The sequence below is a fragment of the Loxodonta africana genome, chromosome 9 (genome assembly GCF_030014295.1).
Source record: "Loxodonta africana isolate mLoxAfr1 chromosome 9, mLoxAfr1.hap2, whole genome shotgun sequence".
Lineage (NCBI taxonomy): Eukaryota > Metazoa > Chordata > Mammalia > Proboscidea > Elephantidae > Loxodonta > Loxodonta africana.
Window position 1 is genome coordinate 51,720,688 of NC_087350.1, and position 23,668 is coordinate 51,744,355.

The 23,668-nt window shown below is 40.0% G+C and overlaps 1 protein-coding gene across 26 annotated transcripts in view; it reads left to right on the plus strand.

The window, feature by feature from the left end:
* Nucleotides 1-23,668, plus strand: part of DENND1A (DENN domain containing 1A) — a 566,188-nt gene that overhangs the window by 273,471 nt on the left and 269,049 nt on the right. For 24 of the 26 annotated variants that reach the window (XR_010323028.1, XR_010323031.1, XR_010323027.1 and 21 more), the window contains one exon: nucleotides 6,896-7,006. Coding sequence is in view for 21 of the 26 variants with exons in the window: in XM_064291468.1 (XP_064147538.1) it covers nucleotides 6,896-7,006 (111 nt within the window). In the remaining 5 variants the exon portion in view is untranslated. The remainder of the gene's footprint in view (nucleotides 1-6,895; nucleotides 7,007-23,668) is intronic. The other 2 variants (XM_064291469.1, XM_064291470.1) reach the window with 1 other exon arrangement.

Below are 23,668 nucleotides of genomic sequence, written 5' to 3' on the forward strand. Positions count from 1 at the left end.
TATCAAGTACTGAGATTATAGAGAATTCCATTGTTGCTCTTAAGAGTTGTCAGGTAATTGTTTATTGTAATGGTTTTTCCATTCACAGAGAGGGATGAAAGTTGACCTCTGGGTAAACTCTGCTTTCTTTCTTGTAAAATACTTTTCTGGTTTGACTGCTTATTTGAGGTTATGGGATTCTTTCTCAGACAGATTGTTCTAGAATTCAAATTTGTAATTCCTTTTTAAGAATTCAGCACAAGTAAGGTAACCTAAATTATCCTTAAAAAAAAAAATCAGTTGACAATTTTAAAGGTTTCCATTATGGTAAAATAATTGGAATGGGAATCGTTCCAGAAATCCATACCCATTGACAAAACTTAGCCTCTTCCCATTGAAAGCCTCCTTCAAACACAATTCAGTAAGTGTTTATCATCAGAACTGGGTATGATGCTAAAAGTCACAAAGACTAATAAACTGGCAGACAGTGGGGTAGACTAGCATCTGTTTCAAAGGCTCCAAGGAGTACCCAGCTTAGAGTTGGTTCTTTGGTGTGGGGATTATCTCATTTCTCTAAGGTATTGAACCTAAGATGCTTTCTCTCTAAGCCCTACTATATCCCCTTGCACCCCTAACCCTCCATCAGCATACCCACCCCACCTGCTTCATAACCTCAGGCGTGGATCACAGTGAGCCTGAATTCCCCAGCCACCTGGCTTGGTGGAGGAACCAGCAGGGACAGCCAGGAGGGAGCAACCATTATGGGGCTTCTCCTGGGGGAGTGGAGTTTTGCCAGGTGTCATTCCCTTCCTCTTTATCTGGATTTAGAACCACAGAGGGTCGGAGCTGGAAGAGACTTTTAACATCATTTCTTTGTGGAGGTGATAACTGAATCCTTAGAGAGAGTCTTAAGGGCTTATATGAGGTGTGCCTCTTTTGAAACTAAACTTCCAGTCTGCTCTGTCCGTGTTGTCCAGAGACCTTTCCTGGTTTTGAGCTCTTTCCAGAATGGGTAGTATCAGCTTTGTATCCCTGCTACCAGCTCAACAGAGTGGCACGTAATAAATGGTAGGTGGATAGGCAGACATAACTATTTATAACTAAGGTAGTGTTTAAACTCCATGAGTAGAAAAGGAATATCCTTAACCCTAAAAACGTACTGACACTAAGAAGACTAAGATCTTTTGAGCACGGACAGTGGGAGGTAGTGCCTCTAAGCACGGTTTTCGTTTCCAAGCAGGTGAGCCACACAGAATAGTTTCATAGGCTTGGCTGTGGAGGCATAATTCAGGACACTAGGCCTAGAAGGCCAGTGACACCATGTTTGATAGGGATGATGATTCTTTAGGAGAAGAGTTTATCGTCTGTTAAATGAATGTACTCTCCCTTTAAAAAACTGTTTGGACAAGTATGGTGTACAGTAACCTGGAAGCCTGGAGGTCACTGAGATTCTTCGTTCCTTACTCCGCAAGCCTGACTTATTGTCAAGTCTATGATTCCACTTTGCAGATACCTCTCATGTCCATCTCAGAAGCTTTCACATGAGTAGTTTGTTTGTTTTATTAATTTATTTCCTGGAATATGGCCATAGCCTGCTAACTGATTGCCCTGCCTCCTGTTTGCCCTCTCCTATCCATCTTCCACATGGCCTCTAGAAAGATTTTCTGAAACATAAATATGATCATGTCATGTTCATTCAGCAGCTCCCCATGAGTAAAGTCTAGGCTCCCACAGAATCTGACTCAGAGTCTCCTGTCGCACTGTTACCAGTTGCCAATCTGACACAAAGGGTCCTTGTCTTTTCCCGAGTAAGAATACACGTGAAAGACAAACTTTTATCTTCAGCAAGCTTAATTTGCTTGAGTCAAGCAAAAGGTGTCAGCGGGGATCTAAGCCTCTCCAAAAGACTGACTCGAAAAGGGAAGCAAGGCTAGGGCTTATATGGGTTCGGTAGAAACAACAGAGTAATGAATATTTAGTGGGCTTCTTTCAAGGGGCGGGTACTTCTCAGAATGGCAGTGCGCGTTAATTAGGTTGCAAGTCTGGAATCCAAGATGGAACCCACTGATATTCAAGATGGAGTCCTCTCGGCAGCCCTGGGAATCACTAATTATGGGATATCGCGCAAGTGCACTAATCTTTGGCACTCCATCACCATCTTTGGAGGGCTAAGGAAGGTTAAACAGCAGTCACACTTTGTTCTCTGCGCATGTGGGAGCCTGTAATGGGGGAAGGGACTAGAAAAACACTAAGAAGGAGATAGTAATTCATGAGTTGTTTCAGCCTTATCTCTTGTTGACAGGGTGTGGTTCCTGTTTACCCAACTTCTAGATGGTAATCTTTTAACAGCTCTTTTGATCCACCAGCACAGTTAACCCTATCTGTCTCACCACCACTCCCTGACACTTTACCTCACCCTTCACTGTACTGGCCTGCATGTAGCTCCTCTCACCTCCCTGCCTTTGCCCCTCCTGGAATACCCTTCTCCGCTGTTTACTGAGTGAACCCCTATTGGGAGGCCCAGACAAAATGTTTTCCTCTCTGTCAGTCTTCCCCAGCCCCTCTTCCCTTCTCAGCCAGCCCTGCAGTTTGTGTAACCTTGACCACTGTACTTTGTACACTGGTATTCTGTGACTAACGTAACCAGCCTCCACCTCCTAGAAAATGGGGATCGTGTCTTGTTTGTCTCTGTAGTCCCAGCTCCTAGGGTGGTGCTAGATACATCATAGGAGTTAAATACACGCTTTGTTGATTGCCTGGCTATGGGAGATAGCAATGGGGTGTGAAGGACTTAGTTCCACTGAAGACGCTGTAAGAGAAGGCATACCTGTGTCTTACAAATTTAAGTATGTTCTGTCTGCAGTCTTCTCCTAGGACAACTTGCCATGGAAGCTTTCTCTTCTCCTTCTCCTAACCTCCCTGCACTCTGATCTTACCCATCTGAGAAACATGACTGACCTGGTTGTGAAACGAACACCTGCTTTTCTATGTACAGTTCCCACAGTTACCCCATGAGCAAACCACCTATTTATTTACACTTTTAATAAATGTAACACAGAGACCTTAAAAAGCTACCCGCCCAGCTATTTTACCTGCCTTTGTGCAACGGGTTTGGGTTTTTTTGTTTGTTTGTTTGTTTTGGTTTTGTGCAGTCTCCAGCATCAGTACTTTCTCTATGGACCTTCACCATTAATAAGTAATTGATTACTTCACTAGGCTCAGACCCATGCTTTCTGAAGTCAAATGCTATGTTCTTCCTAATATACCACATTGTCCCTTTTCCAGGCTGGTACATTTCTTATTATGTCACATTTCTCACACTCTAAGGACAAGGCATCATCAGTCAGTTGCTTCCTCCACTCACTGATTCATTCCTTCATCAAACTGCTAGATGGTGGGATACATTTTTTTACCCAAAGAGACCTCAGTCTAGTAGCAAAAATATAGTTATAACTGAGTAGTCGTAAAATGGGGACAAACTGATGCAGAAGCACAAAGGAGAGTTTGAAGAATGGGCAGTTGGGGAAGCATTCCAGGAGGAGTTGACATGTAAGCTGAGTCTTGAAAAGTTAGGTGGATATTCTCAAGGAAAAGAAGAACATTCTAGGCAGAGGAAACAGCAGAGATAAAGGCCTGGGGATGTGAAAAGGCATGGCAGGTGTGAGAAATAGAGGACTGGAGTGACTCAGGCTACTGGCTACTTAAACTGGGGGGATCCCTCCAGGGAGTTTTCTTCTGAGTTCAGCTTGGTGGGAGCTATAAGTGCTCCCTACAGCTAGCTGCGCCCAAAGGCCCTCTCTACCCCACCGGTGCTCCCGCAGCTGAGTGAGGTTCCCAGGGCTGTTGCCACTGCCACCCACTCCCACCTGCTCAGTCGGGTGGTATCCTAGAAGGAAAGAGGCAGGGGAGGAAGCAGATAAGAAAGACAGCTTCTGTTTAGACACAAATATCTTGGTAATCAGCACAGATGGGATGAGAAATACCAAAAAAAGTACATGACAGTTTAGAGAGAATTTGGCTAAATGTTACATATTTTTAACATACCTGTGTAGAGTTTTTGGAACCACCACCAGGGTCCCCTAGAACCTCATTGGGGATGGGGGGCTATACCTTCACCAAGTGGTATTTTTTTTTTCAGAGATGTTCCTTCCCCCCTCCCTGAAAGTATCCTTGTGATTTTTTTTTCTTCCTCTCACCAAAATAAGGCGCAGGATTTGTCTCTGACGCTGTGTCTCCCTATTTGGACGGCAAGCTGTGTAACATATTTCTACCCAGCGTGAAGCTTCTTGGCAGACTCTTGAGGCCATGCTTTGGTGGCTTCAGAGTTATCTTTGGATCTGTCAAAAGTGCTAATGGGCTTTCTGGCCTTCTTTAAGCTCCTCATTTCTATTTTCTTTTTACTTCCATCCTCTCCTAAAGGAAAAATTCATGTAATTCATCAGCAGTTAAGATTTTACTGAAATGCTCAGTTGAGGCCTCCTGTTTTTGTTTGCAGGAAGAGCTCTGCCATGTCACTGTCTTCAGAGCAAACCCCACCCTGACATCATTAGCTCAGCACTCCTCAGTCCAGCCAGCAAGAGATGCGCTTGTGTACTAATCCAGGCTGCCTGTCATTTTTTGTTGTGTTTTGCTTTGTTTTTCATCAAGTTTGTTGAGAGGCAAGTTGGTGTGGTGGTTAAGGCGGAGTTTTCAATTCAGAAGACTTGGTTTTGAAACTGAACTCCGGCCTTTCTACCTAGGTGATTTTTGGAAGACAACTTAACCTTCTTGAGCCTAATTTTCCTCATTTATATAATGGAGATGATAATGCCTATCTCACAGGGTGGCTGAGAAAGTTAGAGACAATGCAGGTATAGTATTGCCTAGCATATAAGGATTACTCAATAATTATGGGGTAACCATACTTTTTACCAAATTTTTTTCCTCTTTCTTTAGACATACATTGATCCTGCTTTGTTCCTAGGCTGTGCTTTCTTATTCCAAATATGATTTTTAGCTTCCATTTTTGAGTGGTATAAAGAGCCTAGGCCTGGGTCATGCCTTAAGGACTTACTATGTGACCCTGGTCTAATTACTTCTCTGTGCCCCTGTTTTCTTATCTGTATCAAACCCAGTGCCCTCCAACTCATACTGATCCTATAAGACAGAGTAGAACTGCCCTATAGGGTTTCCAAGGCTGTAAGTCTTTACAGAAGCAGACTGCCACATTCTTCTTCCATGGAACAGCTGGTGGGTTCGAACCACCGACCTTTGAGTTAGCAGCTGAGTGTTTAACCACTGCATCACGAGGTCCCATCTGTATACCTACTGCCGTCGAGTCGATTCTGACTCATAGCGACCCTATAGGACAGAGTAGAACTGCCCCATAGAGTCTCCAAGGAGCGCCTGGTGGATTTGAACTGCAGACCTCTTGGTTAACAGCTGTAGCACTTAACCACTACACCACCAGGGTTTCCCCCATCTGCATATAGGGCTAATAATACCTAGCTTAAGGTGTGGTTTCAAGATGAACTAAAATAATACATGTAAAGCCTTGTACATTGTAGATGTTTAAAAATATTTAAGAGGGACAGTGACATGTAAGGGAAAGTGTATAGCTGTGGGATCAGATTTGAGTCCAGATTCTGATCTCACCCGTTACTGACCCTCTCCAAGACTGCATTTCTTTGGATTTTTGTGAAGATTGCGTAAGATTACACATACAAAGATTACACATACAGTGACTAGCACTTGTTAGGCAATCAATATGTGGAGCTCTTAATTCACTCACTCTTTATTTATAAAGGTCAATGGTTAACCTGGTACTACAGTCAAACCATAATAAATCATAAGATAAATGCCTATTGTTATTCCCAACCCATAATATTGTTGAAAAGCACTTTGTGCTACTTTGCATATAAAATCCACCTGGTTTACTTGAGTTTGTGGGTTACGGATCTGTATTCATTATACACTGAAACCCCTGGCAATAGCATTCCTTCCCTCCCCAACCTCCTTCATTTTCAGAGGATTGTATTGTGTGACATTGAAAACCTATAACACTGAAGAAATTAGCATATTCATGTGTATTATTAAAGTCAGGTGGGTGTAGAAAGGGGTGCAGAAATGAAACACATTACATTTTTTTCCCCGAAATCTGAAGAGTACCAATCTGTAGTACTAATTAGAAGACTAAAGCCCAGGCTATAGAAAAAAGCTAGTTAAAACACTGCTTTGTCACAACTTGCTGCTGCTTGTCTTTTACTTCTTCTTCTCTCCTTTTGCTTTTTGAGTGAAATCCTGGAAATTGTACATCTCTGAAATTGCTTTAATTCTGGCCAAGCTGTTTTAGAGCATGTAAACTGGCAGTGATGGCAGGAGGGGGAGCTTGCGTGGCTTTCGCGGTAGGATCTATTGGACAGAAATAGGCTCTGTGCCAGAAGCATTTTGGTGCTTGGGTACTTTTCTTTTGCTTAGATGTACAGCACAGTACATTGGGAAGGCTCCGGGACCTGGGATCAGAAGAAGATCTGAGCCACAGTCCTGTCTTCATCATTTATTAGACTGGTTGATCTTGGCAAATCTCTCCGAGCCTTGGTTTCCTCATTTGTAAGACCGCAGAATTCCTGTCCTGCTTACCCTGCAGAACTGGTGTGATGCACATACACGGTGCTTGAGATGACTTCATGCTGTAAACTGTAATCAGCACCCAAAGATGTAATTGCCCAGGCTGCTTTGTTCAAAGGGCCCTTCTCACTTTACATTTCATGACTTTATACATGACTGATACTCAGCCTGTCATGTTAGAAAGAATAGACAGCGAAAGAAGAAAGTATTCTTTCTGATTATTTTCTGTGTCTCATGCTTTTATTAGATACTCATTTGTAATGAGAACAAACAAAATCAGCCACAAACCTTCCCTTCTTCTTCCTCCTAGAGAAACCTGACAGAATATTTTGTGGCTGTGGATGTAAACAACATGTTGCATCTGTACGCCAGTATGCTCTACGAACGCCGGATACTCATCATTTGCAGCAAGCTCAGCACTGTGAGTAGACAGTCTGTGAGTCGGGCTTTTTAATGATTTTATTTTAATCGAAAGATGTATCGGCAGATTGAAGAAAATTTTAGAAAAAGAAATCAGCCACAGTTCCCTCATATATAACATGTCATTTTCATTAATTGTTCATGTTCCTTTATGGTGCCAATGTACATTTCATTTATTCGTACAGTCTCACAATCATTTGTAAAGAGTCCACTTGATCATGTGTTAAAGTGTTTTATATATGTCCCCATAAGCTTCCATCATTGTCATTTGAAAATGTTTATATCATATTCCATTATACTGACGTGTCATTGTCTTAGTTATCTAGTGCTGCTTCAACACAAAGTACCATAAGTGAGTATAAAGAATAGGAATTTATTGTCTTGACAGTTTTGGAGGTTAGAAGTCCATATCAGGGCATTGACTTTAGGGGAGGGTCCTTTTTTGCCAGTAGCCCCAGGAGTTCCTTGTCATTCCTTGGCATCTGTCTTCCGCCTGTGTGTCTCTCTGTTCTACTCTTTTTATAATTCAAAAATGATTACATTTAGGACCCTCCCTGCTCTGGTAATGACCTCGTTAACATAACAAAAAGAAAAACCCTGTTTCCAAACAGGGTCATATTTACAGGTATAAGGGTTAGGATTTCAGTACATATTTTCTGGGAACAGAATTCAATCCATCACAGTCATCATTTACTAAATCTTTTTTTCTCTTGATGGCCATTTATGTTGTTCATGGTTTATTCCTTTAATAGTTAATACTGCAGTGAACACCTTTTAGCTTCTTTTCACTTATGTAGTTCACATTTTAAGGAATGGGACTACTAGGTCAGAGGACTTGACCAGCACTATGACTTAATGTGCTGCCAGATTGCTTCCCAAACAGGCTGTGCTTGTGGGCAATGAATGCTGCCGGCTGTGTATGACTGACTCATTTTCACTGCAACCTTGCTGTAACTGTGTGCATGTTCATTCACGTGTGTTTTAATTTTGCTGATAAAATAGATACAAAATGGTATTTCAGGTTTGCTTTCATTTGAATTTCTTTGATTACCGATAACTGTGAATACTTTTGCGTAGGTTTATTTCACTTGTGTTTTAATATCTCTTCCCATTTATCTTATAGGGGTTTTGATGTTTTCCTTATAAATTGGAATGAATTATTTATTATAATAAGTTTTGCAATATGTATAATATAAATATTTTTCATATTTTTTATTTTAGTTTTTTTCTTGCTTTGTAAAGGAATCTATATTTCGCCTATATTTTATAATGAAAATTGTCAAACATTACAGAAAATTGAAAGCGTTTTACAGTGGACATCCATACACTTCATCTAGATTCTACCATTAACATTTTACTGTGCTTGCTTTATCACGTATTTGTCTCACCTATACTTGTACCGTCCATCAATTCATCTTATTTTATAATGCATTTCAAAGTGAATTGCAGACATCAGCATAAAACAGACAAACAACAAAAAAAAAACAAACACATTGCCGTTGAGTTGATTCTGACTCATAGTGACACTATAGGACAGAGTAGAACTGCCCCATAGACTTTTCAATGCTGTAAATCTTTACAGAAACAGAGCACTACGTCTTTCTCCTGTGGAGCAACTGGTGGGTTCAAACCACTGACCTTTTGCTTAGCAGCCGAGCACTTAACCACTGTACCACCAGGGCTTACTGACATCATTGTACCTCAAAACCAGACCCAGTGCCATCGAGTCAGTTCTGACTCACAGCTATCCTACAGGACAAAGACCATATAGAACTGCCCCATAAGGTTTCCAAGGTGGTAAATCTTTATGGCAGTGACTGCCACATCTTTCTTCTGTGAAATGGTGAGTTTGAACCACCAACCTATAGTAGCCAAGCACTTAACCACTGCTCCACCAAGGCTCCCTGACACCTGTATTAAAAACAAAAAACGAAAACCAAACTCATTGCTGTCGAGTCGATTCAGACTCATAGCGACCCTATAGGACAGAGTAGAACTATCTCATAGGGTTTCCAGTAAGCGGCTGGTGGATTTGAACTGCTGACCTTTTAGTTAGCAGCTGAGCTCTTAACCACTGCACCACCACATTGGTATAAAAACTCCTCCCTAAATCATTAAGTATATATATTATTAATTAAAGTTTAATATCTGTTTACAATTTTTTTTTCTTCCGGGGTGAAACTTACATACAGAAATTAACTGGGAATGGAATGGCTGGCATTCTCTAAATAGCCATCAAGGAAAAAAAAAAAAGATTTAGTAAATGATGGCCATTTATATGCCCAAGACTTAGAGACGTAGATGCAATGGGTAGAGAGGTAGAAGAACCTTCTTATAGTGGGAATTACCTTAATAAAGGCCCGGTGGATATAATCAGCAGTGTGTTACCTATGAATAACAGGTGCTACGGCTGCTAACCAAAGGGTCGGCAGTTCGAATCCGCCAGGCGCTCCTTGGAAACTCTATCGGGCAGTCCTACTCTGTCCTATGGGGTCGCTCTGAGTTGGAATTGACTCGACGGCACTGGGGGAGGGGAGTAATGAAAGTGGAAACCCTGGTGGTGTAGTTCTTAAGAGCTATGGCTGCTAACCAAAAAGGTCGGCAGTTTGAACCCACCAGGTGCTCCTTGGAAACGCTGTGGGGCAGTTCTACTCTGTCCCATAGAGTCGCTATGAGTCGGAATCGGAATCGACTCGACGGCAATGGGTTTGTTTTGTTTTTTAAATAATGAAAATGTTGTGAGGCCATTAAAGTTTTCTTTGTTTTTTTTTAATCATAATCATTATTTTATTATTTCATTGGTTATTGTTAGCTTCTTGTTAAGAACTCACAATTTTTTGATCACCTACTATGTGCTATGCCATTGCTTTGTTTTGTATTTTATTTTAATCCACAAGTGTATTTGATAATCTCAGGGCTTGAATACCTAAACTGACTTTTCAGAATGAGAGTATTGCTACCCAGATTTATCATTGCCGCTATAGGGCCAAATGGAATGAGCGTACATTGGAAAGAGTCTAGTCCATAACCAGTTACTGTTGCTTTGAATTATTACACTGTAGTCAAACAAAAATAAAATATCATCTCAGTGTGAGAGAACTACCTATAATGGAACCATATTATTTTTGAGCCCTTAATATGTGCCAAGCACTGTCCTAAACGCTTTGCATCTATTAATTGTTTTAATCCTCATGACAACAGTTTGTGGTAGACTCTGTTATTTACCTCCATTTTATAGATAAGGAAGAATATATCTTTCATATGATTTTGTTCAGATAAATGTAGTGAATTTGTCCAGGTAAATATAGTGAATTAAGCACACAAAATCATCTCTGCTCCTTCCCTAAACTAAAATGAAATAAAGAAATAAATCTACACACACAAAGAGCAGATGCAGCAGAAATTTGAAAATAGTAAGAAAATGCTATTATCAGCTTTTTACCAGTGTTTGAGAACTTTGGTGAAATTGACAGAAAAATTTCATCTACTAAAAGTGACTCAAGAAGATATAAAAAAATTTAATAAGGTCATTCAATTTATAGAAATGGTATCAGCCCAAATGGCCAATAAATATATGAGAAAGATGTTCAGCTACATTAGTAATCAAGTAATTAGTAATTATACAAACTTCAAAGAAAAAAAAAGAAACAATTAACACAAAATTTAGGTGGTGGTTTTCTCTTAGGGAGGGTAAGGAGTATAGTTGAGAAGAGGCACTCAGAGCAGACTTCAAAAGCACTGTATTACGTTTCCACTGTTTTCTGCCTTAAACTAGGTCAGGGTGCAGCGCTTTCCTGTAAAGGGCCAGATAGTAAGTATGGCTTTGCAGGCTGTATAATCTCTGTTGCAGCTACTCAACCCTGACCTTTTGCTTTACAAAAGGTAAACTAATGAATGTGGCTGTGTTCCAACAAAGCTTTATTATAGTTTAGTTTACCTACCCCTGAGCTAGGTGGTATGTTTTGGATTCTTAAAATTTTTTTCTTTGAAAGTTGCATATATGTGCATATGTTTCAGAATTTTTAGAAAGTTAAGAAGATACCAAGCCATTTTATCATATAATTTTAAATATTAGGTATAGAGATACAGTAGTTCTTACAATGGCTAAGAATCAAAATCGTATCAGACTTTGCAACAGTAATTCTAAAAACCAAAAGGCAATGAAACAGTGTCATAAACTTCTAAGGAAAAATGATTTCTAACCTAAAGTTCTATATTATTCAACGAAAGCCCTTAGAAGAGAACATCACAACCCCCCACCATATCTATCAACCTTGTATCGTTTCCTATGCTATCATTTTCTCTTGTGGGTGCACTGTCTGTCCTATCTAGAGCGACTCACTTTGCTTGTCTGCCTAACTTCATTCATTTACTTTGCTCATCTAATAAATATTATGTGTCACTGTTGTAGGCACTGGGGATACTGAGAACGAAACAGGCAAAAATCCGTATCCTCATGGAGCTTGCATTCTAGTAGGAGAGGCAATAAACAAGTAAAGTATCTAATGATAAGCACTAAGAAATAAAATAAAGCAGCAAAGGAGACCAGATGGGGAGTGGTGAGGTAGCAGGGACTGCAATTTTAGATCAGATGGCCAACCAATGTCTTCTTGAGAAATGACACTTTAGTGGAAATTGCTCCAGCAACGAGCTCTTCTTACTTACATTGTTATTTTTTCTTCTTTGTGGAAAGCTGGTGGCTTAGTGGTTAAGCATTATAGCTGCTAACCAAAAGGTCTGCAGTTCAAATCCACCAGGTGCTCCTTGGAAACCCTATGGGGCAGTTGTACTCTAACCTATAGGGTCACGCTATGAGTCAGAATCGACTTGATGGCAACAGGTTTGGTTCTTTGGTTTACTGGCACATTCTTAAGAGCCCTTCTAATATGATACTGTATCCTCAAATTAAAATAAATAAATAAAACGTCCTTCACCCACACCCCTCTAGCATTCCACTTCTCCCCTTTATAACAACATTCCTCAAGAGAGTTTCCTCTATTTACTGCCTAATTTCTGCCTTCTCATCCTTTCCTTGGTCTTCTGATGGGATATAGCTCCCACCTCTTTACAAAAACAACCTATTTGCACTTCACCAGTGACTTCTAGGTCAAGTAAAATTAAAACAATGAGTTAGTGCACTTATAAAGAAAGCTCTTAGAACAGGGCCTGGCACATAGCAAGCACTGTATATATGTCTGGTAATAAACTAATAACGTGTACATTACCCAGTGCCAATTAGAGGTCACATTGTAGTGTTTGAAATGTGAAAATCAGGAAACAGTTCATTAGAAATAAGGAGGTAAATTCTGTGTTAAATGTGATTCCCTTGATTCAGGGGAGAGGAGAATTACTATATGGATTGCTGCTTTCAATATAAGTCTTTAGTACTATTGGTTTGTTTTTAAGCTATAAACATGTATCACTTGGACTTTTAAAAAAACAGTTGTTTTTTTTTTTTAAACAAATAGTTGATTCTTATCTGAATCCTAAATTTTACTGCTTGATGATAGAAATCTTTTTAGGGGGCTCTCTTTATATCTCACATGCAATTGGTACATGGTGATCAAAACCAAAACCTGTTGCCATCAAGTGGAGGCTGACTCATAGTGACCCTATACAACAGAGTAGAACTGCCCCATAGGGTTTCCAAGGAGCCGCTGATGGATTTGAACTGTCAACCTTTTGGTTAGGAGCTGAGCTCTTAACCACTGAGCCACCAGGGCTCCTGATAAGTTATGTGCAATTTCTATGAGAAAAAACTAGCTGAGCAGACATCAGTTTTACTTAAGCCTTTTTTTTAGGACGTTTCCAATTTCAGAATTAAAAAGTTTTCCAATTGTCCTTTAATTTCTCAGTGGTGGTTCATCATTATCTTTTAGATTGCAGGGGTGGATGCAAAGGCAATTTTAGCCTGAGGTTCTCTGGTGACCCTCTCTTGACAAATCCAGATGTGACCTGTAATACCTTGACAAGCCACATTCTTCTCAATTTTGTTTGATAAGATGTAGGCTTAATGCTCCTCAAAGCCATCAAGCACCTGAAAGATAAAAGCTGTTGAACACTCCAGAGTGCTGTCTTCTGTAAAAATGACTGTGCGTCAATAGAGACAAACAGCAATATTTAGTTCAGAGTTAGGTAATACACATTTCAGGGTTTTTCGGTCAATAACACTATGATATTTTGTATAAGAAAAATATGGTTTTTCTTCTCTTTGTTCGGTTAATGTATATTGATTGTTTTTCTTTATAAGTGATGGATAGGGAAGGCTTAACTAACTCTTGTTCTCTAATATAAATGCTTCAGTATGATTTCTGTAGCACAGAGGCCCCTTTTTTCTTCCTTGTGTTCGTATCAGAGCTTGCTTTCTGGTAACTCCTGTGGACAGCAGGTAGGGCTAAAATAAGACCTTTGTAGAGATAATATGTAATTGCATCAGCACTGCTAGAAGATTGGTATTATTCCCATTTTACAGAAGAGCCCATCCACACAGAGAGATGGAGCAACTTACCCAAGGTCACGTTGTAGCCCATGGGAAAGATGGACATGCAAACAGGTCAGGGAAAGGGAGGCTGTGGCTTCAGAAAAGGGAGAGACGCACAGGAATTATACACACTAATCAATGAATCTTAATCCCTTCAAAGTAGTTGCCTTGGGGACCAGGTTATGTTTATTGGGTGCCACTGCTCAAGCTATTTTTAGTTCCCTTTCTGTGGAAACTGTCACGAGAGCTAGAAGCCCCTTGTTAGGAATATCCATCCCACTGAGGGAATTTAAAAATTCTTATAAAGAGCCTAAAAGATACACTGAACCAAATTAAGAAGAGTTTCTTGAGTAGCTTGTAGATAGCTTCAAGACTATGAAAGAGGAGCTTTGACAGCATCTGTGGAATGCGTGTGTAGGACACCGTTAGTACTTAGATTTAGGCTTAATACCTTGTAGGAAAGTTTTGTGCCTGAAAAAGCCCAGTTCTTCCCTATACCTTTCTTTAATTCTTTTACAATTAATCTTTTTGCATCACCTACCACGTGCCAGGCACTGCTATTGCCGTATATATATATATATTATATATATATATATTTTTTTTAATTATTAGTTCTTGCAGCAACCCTAAGAGCTAGCTGGTTTTATTTTCCTCTTGCAGATGAGCAAGCTGAAGTACCTTATCTAAGATGAGCAATATAAATGAGATTAAAACCCATTTGTCATGAGTTGTTTGATGCTTATAGCCAGAGAAATATTCTTGGAGTGATTCTGTTGAACATAGATCTAAAGTGACAGAGAGAACCTCAGCCCGTCCTTTGCCGCTGAATGCATGTCTAGGATTTAGTGAATACTTTCTACGTGCCTGGCTCTAGAAACAGAAGACTGCTATGTGACTTTCTAACTGGCGTACCTCCCACCTCCAGACCTCCCCAACCAAAGCTTCATCTCCCTGAACACTGCTCAGATTAATTTTGCATTCTGTCTGCACATGTTAGACTTAGCTGTCTCCCAGCCATACTTGCACTGTAGCACTGCCTGGAGCACAGCGTTGCTGTGTTCCCAGGGCAGGGCTTCCCTAACTGTGTTAGTCATCTAGTGCTGCCATAACAGAAATACCACAAGTGGATGGCTTTAACAAAGAGAAATTTATTTCCTCACAGTAAAGTAGGCTAAAAGTCCAAATTCAAGACATCAGCTCCAGGGAAAGGCTCTCTCTCTCTGTCGGCTCTGGAGGAAGGTCCTTGTCCTCCATCTTCCCATGGTCGAGGAGCTTCTCAGGTGTAGGGATCCCAGGTCCAAAGGATGCGCTCTGCTTCTGATGCTGCTTTCTTGGTGGTATGAGGTCCCCAACTCTCTGCTTGCTTCCCTTTCATCTCTTGAGACATAAAAAGTTGTGCAGGCCACACCCCAGGGAAATTCCCTTTACCTTGAATCAGGGAGGTGACCTGAGTAAGGGTGGCATTACAATCCCACCCTAATCCTCTCAACATAAAATTATAATCACAAAATAGAGGACAACTATACTATACTGGGAATCATGGCCTAACCAAGTTGACGAATATTTTTTGGGGGACACAATTCAATCCATGACACTAACTCACTGTAGCTCACTGGGTTTATGTACTGACTTTCCTTCCACTCACTGTTTATCTTGGCCCTAATCCCCCCCTCCCCCCCATAATTTAGAGGTACTGCAAGAAGTTGTAAACGTAATAACGTCTGGTTAAATGGTGACCAAAAAAACAATAAGTTGATATCAAATTGACTCTGACTCATGGTGACCCCATGTGTGCCAGAGTAGAACTGTGCTCCATAGAGTTTTCGATGGCTGATTTTTGGAAGTAGATCACAAGGCCTTTCTTTTTTTCTTTTTTTTTTATGGGTAGACTCAAACCTCCAGCCTTTCAGTCAGCAGCTATGCACATTAACCATTTGCACCACTCAGGGTCTGGCTACAAAGGCATATTTATTTTCCAAAAGAATGTATATTTGTTATATTCAGCAAATGCTTTTTAAAACCAGTTCTTAGGAAGGAAGCGTGGTTTAGTGGTAAGACCATCATTATCTAATTAATTGAGCCTCCATACCCAATTATTTATGCTACTTCTAACTGTGAAAAGAACTACTTTTCTGTGGGTCGGGGTCGGGGGTAGTGGAAAACCTAATATCTTCTCCCTATCAGTTTCTTTCTAACTAGGTAAACAAAAATTAGTCCCAGAGAATGTGGGACTTGACAGGACCTGGGCACGGGTGTCCTGAAGAGTAGTGGGTGATACTTCTGTCTTCCTACCAGTACCCCTCTGGTCTGGCCCTTAGTAGATGCTCAGTATACAAGTGAAGGGGTGAATACCTTCCCAGTGTTGTCCCCGTCCTGTCCCACCCACCCTCACTAACAGCATCCACTGTCTTGGCACCATCTGCTCTTGTGACCTAAGGAAGAGCCAACTTGTGGACTAGGGAATTTTCCAGATGTGGCTTCATTTTTACTTCTTTCCTTCTGAATTCCACCTGGGCATGACTATGCCAGCCTGTGAAGTGGGTTGGCTACCTGAAAGATGTGTGTAAAGCTTTTCTAGTTCTTCTGGACCAGAAATAACTAATCCTGTTTGCTTATCCGCAGCCCTTGAAGCAGAGATGAGAGTAGCGGTTTAAGATGGGTTTGAAATATTGGACCAGAGCCAGGGCCTCTTTGCCTGCACACTCCACTCTGCATGTTCCAGCCACAGGAACAAACTGCGTTATTTTGTTTCAAACTGTGCTCAAGAGAAGCCAAGACCTTGGAACTGGAAACTTACCAAACAGAAAGCTCTAAGACTAAATTTAGTGTTCTATTCAAAAAATAAATAATCAAATGATTTGTTTGTTCATCTTTTATGTGTTAAAAAAAGAGAGAGAGTAACCTAGTTCACACTAACAACCTATGAAGTTTCTTTAAAGAAGTGAGAAGAAAACTAACCCATTTGGTGAAGAGGGAAATCCTTAACAAAATACAGTCAAGTGGTAGCCATCAGAGAGATGCAAATCAAACCACAATGAGATACCATTTCATTCCCACTAGGATGGGTAATATAAAAAAACGAGAAAATAACAAACATTGGCAAGGCTGTCTGGAAGTTGCAACCTTTATCCATCGTGGAAAACAGTGTGGTGGTTTCTCAAAAATTAAAAATGGAACTATCCTATAACCCAGCAATTCCACTCCTCGGTATATACCCAAAAGATTTGAAAGCAGAGACTGAAAAAGAGACTTGTACACCAATGCTCATTGCAGCACTATTCACAATAACCTAAATGACCATCAACAGATGAATGAATAAACAAAATGTGGTACATACATACAATGGAATACAGCTCAGCCGGTAGGAGAATGAAGTCTAGATACATGCTGCAGTATGGATGGAGCTTGAAGACATTATGCTGAGTGAAATAAGCCAATCACAAAAGGACAAATATTGTATAAACTCACTTATATAAAAAGACAAGAAAAGGCAAATATATAGACACTAAAGTTTATTAGTGGTTACCAGGGTACAAGGGAGAAAGGGGGAAGAGTAAAAGTAATGGAAAAATCACATTGATTAAGTGTACGGTTACACAGCTGATTACTGAATTTGCTGTCGATAAGTTGTATGCCTATAAAAAGTTGAATTGGCAAAAGTTGTTTCATATATGTATTAATGACAAAGTAGCTGCATATAAGTAGCTGCCTCGGGTGCTTATGTACAACCACACAGCTCATGGGGTTTGGTTCTTTGGTTTAGAGGTTTAGGGTCATGGTTTCATGGGACATCCCAGTTAATTGGGCTAATAACATGTTCAATGCTTCTGTTCTACCTCCTAGTTCGTTGTGTAGTATCTGGGGCCTTAAAAGCTTGCAAGCAGCCATCCAAGGCACAACAGTTGGTTGCTATTCACGTGGCGCAACAGAGGAAGGAGAGTCAGGAATAGAGGGAGGAAATGGAATGTGTGGCTCATTGCCTCTATGAACAACTGCCTCCTTTGCCGTGAGACTAGAAGAACTGGATGGTGCCTGCTACCATTTTGATCAAAGATTCCTGATCAAAAGGGGGAAAATGCAGAACAGAATTATAAATTCTCATGGACTCTAGACTTTCTGGAGCCATGGTGGGTGGCTGAACCCTTGAAACTATTGTGCCCATATAATCTTTAAACCTTAAACCAAAAATACTCCTGAAGTCACCTTAAAACCCAGTAATAGCTTAGCTTAACCTGTTAAAAAAAAATCTGCCTTGAACATTATGCTCTTTTAAGAACTATCTATATGGGATCAAATTAACAGCAGCAACTCGAAAAATTAGATAGGAACCTTAGAAAGCAGTGAGTTTATGTTAATGAGGAAGGAGCAACTCAGAAGAGGAGGGTGAGAATGGTTGCGCAGCTTGAAGAATGTAATTAATGTCACTAAATTGTACATGTAGAAAGTGTTGAATTGGTGTATATTTTGCTTTGTATATTTTCAACAACAGCAACAAAATAAATAAAATTAAAAAAAAAAAATGCAATCAAGTGGCATGAAATACAGAATCTCCTGCCAAATTTTCAAGTAGCGTAGCCTCTTTAATCTCCGTTACGTAAAATTTTATTGTGGCTCGGAGAATATTAGAAACTATTTAAAATAAATCAGTGAAAGGAATTACCATTGACAGGAAGTAGGAAAAAAGATTGGTATGTTTTATTTGTGTGGTTTTTCTGTGTAAATACAGTTAACCGCTTTTTGAACTATGTTCTTCTTTTAATTATGCGAGAGTTGGTTTTCTCTTTTTCACGTACTTCAGCTAGAATGAAGAATCTTCAGATATCATAAAGACTATAATATAGAACATCAATAGTTTAATTTGTAATAAAATTTATATGGCTTTATCCAACAGAAGTTTCCCTATTAGCTGGTAGCTTTCCTGCCTCTTCTCCCATTGCTTTGACAAACACTGAGCACCTGTTTGGACTAGGCACAGGATTCAGATTGTTCTTGTTAGTGCCATCGAGTCGATTCCGACTCATAGTGACCCTGTGTACAAGAGAACGAAACACTGCCCAGTCCTGTGCCATCATCCTAACAATTGTTGCTGTATTTGAGCCCATCCTTATAGCCACTGTGTCAGTCCATCTCATTGAGGGTTGTCTTAGTCGTCTAGCGTTGCTGTAACAGAAATACCACAAGTGAATGGCTTTAACAAAGAGATGTATTCTCTCACAGCCTATGATGTTAATGAGGCAGAATTTACAACACAGAGGAAAATACTATCAGATGACAAAATGGTGGACAGTCACACTAAACTGGGAATCACGGCCTAGCCAAGTTGACATAATTTTAGGGGGCACAATTCAATCCATAACAGGGGTCTTCCTCTTTTTTGCTGACTTTCTACTTTACAAAGCATGATGTCCTTCTCTAGGGACTGGTCCTTCCTGATAACATGTCCAAAGTAAGCGAGACAAAGTCTCCCATTTTTGCTTCTAATGAGCCTATGAGACTAGAAGTCCGAATTCAGGGTGTCAGCTCCAGGGGAAGGCTTCCTCTCTCAGTCAGCTCTGGGGGAAGGTCCTTGTCATCAATCTTTTCTGTTTGAGGAGCTTCTCAGTACAGGAACCCTGGGTCCAAAGATGTGCTGGCTCTTGTTTCTTGGTGGCGTGAGGTCCCCATGTCTCTTTGCTCACTTCCATCTTTTATATCTCAAGAGATTGAAGACACAGCCTAACTTTGTTTTGTTTTGTTTTTTTCCTTTCAGTGGTATTTTTATTTATTTTTTTTGAACTTTAGATGAAGGTATACAGAACAGACTAGTTTCTCATCAAACAGTACACACACTGTTGTATGACATTGGTTAACAATCCCACTACATGTCAACACTTTCTTTTCTCAACCCTGCATTCCCTATTACCAGCTGTCCTGTTCCCTCCTACCTTCCAGTCCCTGCCCCAGGGCCAATGTGTCCCTTTAGTCTTGTTTTGTTCCACAGGACTGTTCAATCTTTGGCTGAAGGGTGAACCTCAGGAGCAGCCTCATTACTGAGCTGAATGGGGGTGGGGGTGGAAGACAGCCTAACTTTGTAGATTGAGTCTTGCCTCATTAACATAACTACCTCTAATTCTGCCTCATTAACATCATAGAGGCAGGATTTACAACACAGAGGAAAATACTATCAGATGACAAAATGGTGGACAGTCACACTAAACTGGGAATCACGGCCTAGCCAAGTTGACATAATTTTAGGGGACACAATTCAATCCATAACAGGGGTCTTCCTCTTTTTTGCTGACTTTCTACTTTACAAAGCATGATGTCCTTCTCCAGGGACTGGTCCTTCCTGATAACATGTCCAAAGTAAGCAAGACAAAGTCTCCCATTTTTGCTTCTAATGAGCATTCTGACTGTACTTCTTCTAAACAGATTTGTTCATTCTTCTGGTAGTCTGTGGTATATTCAGTATTTTTTACCAACACCATACTTAACAAGGCATCAGTTCTTCTTCTGTCTTCCTTATTCATTGTCCAGCTTTCACATGCCTATGAGGCAATTGAAAACACCGTGGCTTAGGTCAGACAGACCTTAGTCCTCAAAGTGACCTGTTTGCTTTTTAACACTTTAAAGAGGTCTTTTGCAGCAGATTTGCCGAAAGCAATAAGTCCTTTGATTTCTTGACTGCTGCTTCCATGAGCATTTTTTGTGGATCCAAGTAAAATGAAATCCTTGACAACTTCCATCGTTTTTCCATTTATCGTGATGTTCCTTATTGGTCCAGCTGTGAGGATTTTTGTTTTACGTTGAGCTGTAATCTGTACTGAAGGCTGTAGTCTTTGATCTTTATCAGTAAGTGCTTCAAGTCCTCTCCACTTTTAGCAAGCAAGGTTGTGTCATCTACATATCACAGTTTGTTAATGAGTCTTCCTCCAATCCTGATGTCACATTCTTCTTCATATAGTCCAGCTTCTCAGATCACTTGCTCAGCGTGCAGATTGAATAAGTATGGTGAAAGGATACAACCCTGATGCACACCTTTACTGACTTTAAACCATGCAGTAACCCCTTGTTCTGTTTGAATGACTGCCTCTTTTTCTAGGTACAGGTTCCTCATGAGCACAATTAAATGTTCTGGAATTCTCGTTCTTCAAAATATTATCCATCATTTGTTATGACCCACGCAGTCGAATGCCTTTGTGTAGTCCCTAAAACACAGGTAAACATCTTTCTGGTATTCTCTGCTTTCAGCCAGGATCCATCTGACATGAGCAATGATATTTCTTGTTCCAGGTCCTCTTCTGAATCTGGTTTGAATTTCTGGCAGTTCTGTGTAGATGTGCTGCTGCTAGTGATTCCGAAGTATTTATCTGTGGATTAGTTGTTTTAGAACCACCCAGAGAACTTGTTGAAAATTACAGGTTCTTAGGCATCACCACAGAATGTATATTTTTTAAGGTTGCCCAAATGATTGATAAACATTTAGATTAGGGAAACTATTCAATAGATGGTTCTCCAAAACACAAATAATATTTATTCTTTGGTTGTTATTACTTTGTATCATTAGACTCATTTTCCTTTTTAGATTACATAATAAAGACTAATGAAGTTTGTTTGGAAAACATTGTTAAGTACAGACTACCCTTAAAAAATTCCTTGTTTTCATAGTTCTCTTTGAGAGAACTTTGATTTTGGCCTTTACTAGTCTGGCAAAGGACAAAGCTAAGTATAATCTAACTGAACTCTCAGTATGTTGGGTACTGATGGAGTCCACCAGTGTAATTTTGGGTATGTGTATAAATAAATAGATCTGGAGAGGTAATGTTTCTTTTTGTGCTTTTTAGTCATTTCACTTAAAAACATGGTAGAAAATCATGTTTTATTATTTTAATAATGTGGTAAATTTGTGAAGTAAATTGTATATTCTTTAGATTGTAGGACTGATAGTTTTTGTTTTTTTAAATAAGACTCTCCTGAATTAAATTTCCATCAAGGAAGTACTAGTGGGTAATTTTCAAGTCACTGCCATCTTAGTATTCTTGAAAAGCAATATAAATAGACCCACTTTGGCAGACATTTCTGTGGCTTTCATTGAAGAAATTTGACCACCAACTATCTGCTAAGTCAGCTGGAACAAGGACTCATAATTTCCTCTGTTGTTACTGCAGGCCGAAAGTTTGGTTACTTTGGTTACCCAAGCTAGTATGATGTGAGATTAGGCTGTGCAGGGGACTAGTTGGTACAGATATTATTAAAATTCTTTTTTTTTTTTTCTCCTGCTACCTTGATATTTATACAGAGTCTACCAGCTAGGTAGGTCAGACAGCCCTGCTGATTGTACCCTTTCCCAAAGAAAAAGGACAACAGGATGGAGGAGAGAGTGCCAAACTTCAAATTAGTATGGTTTTGTTCAGTTTCTGCCTCTGCCATGTATTTAATTTTCCCAGTGCCACTTTCTAACCCTGTGGCCTTGTGCAAGTTTATTTGACCTCTCTGAGCCTCTCTGCCCTTTTCTGTGTAATGGGGATAGCATTAATACCTACCTCAGGGTTGTCGAAAGGATCCAGTGATCATAGATATGAAAGAATGTAGCCCACTGCTGGGCACGTAAAACCAAACCCATTGCCATCCAGTCAGTTCCGACTCATAGTCACCCTATAGGACAGAGTAGAACTGCCCCATAGGGCTTCTAAGGAGCACCTGGTGGATTCGAACTGCCAACTTTTTGGTTAGCAGCTGTAGCTCTTAGCCACTACTCCACCAGGGTTTCCGCTGGGTACATAGTACTCAATAAGAAAAACAAACAAACCATTGCTGTCAAGTCAGTTCTGACTCAATGGCAATGTCATATTTTTCAGAATAAATCCGTGCACCGTAGAGTTTTCAATGACTGTAATCTTTTCTGAAGTAGATCACCAGGGCTTTCTTTCACAGCGCCGTTGGGTGGATTCAAACTGCCAACCTTTTGGATAGTGGCCAAGTACAAATTACTCATGCCAACCAGGGACCTTATAGTACTCAGTCCTATTCAGTAAATTGTTAGTTGATGCTGAACCGCACCCTTGTGGGGCAATAAAACCTGATTTGACTTTGAGAAGCAAGGAGGATGACAGACATCCTGGAAGGGTTCTAAAGTTTTAATTAGCATAACTGGTGACAGTGGGTGGTGAATGAATCCAAGCAACAGAAAATAGTCATGGCAACTAGTACTAGCTTTTCTATATCCGCCCACTTTGAATTAGTCACATAGTCATTGACTAAATTGTTATATCTTGTTTCAAGTCTCCACAGTCATCACTACATAGAGCTTGAGTGACCCAAGAAGCTACTGTATTCATTTGACCCACCATTACCTTCTCGCTGGGCTTCCAACAGGGAAGAGAACTAGCAGCTTATCTGTTTTTTTCCTTCTAGCCCCTGCCCTGATGGGTCTGTCTCTGTGAAGCAGGCCTGATTCTTGCCCCAGGCAGAATTAATGATTCTTTCTTTACATGCTAACACACTTGAACCTCTATTATAACACCTCTTTCATAATGCTTTTGCATTGAAGTTGGTTGTTTGCATTTTGATCTTTCTGGCTATAGTTTAAATTGCTTGGGGGCATGATGTGTGCACATAGTGAAAACTTTAGTAATTGTCATATTAAAACAGATCATAGCACAGAGGCAGTTTCATGAGAGCTAAGAGCACAGACTCAGGAGCTGGGTTAATATCCTAGCTTTGCCTCTGACTCTATGACCTTGGACAAGTTTCTTAGCATCTTGGGATCTTAGCTTCCTCATCTGTAAAATACTGGCAATAAGGTTACCTTCCTTATAAGGCTGTTGTGAAAATTAGATGAGTTAAATATATGTGAAGCACTTAGAACAGTGCTTGGCAGATAGTAAACACTAAATAAGTGATGGTGGCAGTGATTATAGTATGACTTTTAATCACCCTGAGTTTACCGTTGTTTTCTAAGTTTGGATTTGTTCCTAAAGTTCCATTAACTACTACTACCTGAATGGTTCCATAGTCTCTTCTCTGTGTATGAATACCTAACCAATAGGTACTCGTGGCTATATGTTTAGTTGCGCTTTCTTTCTTTTAGAAAAAGGATTCTTTATTAAAGCAATAGTGTAAATCCATTAGTGAAAACTAAATTATGATCTTGGAAATATTTTTAAAGAAATATAAATATCCACTTATTGTAAACCTGAAGAG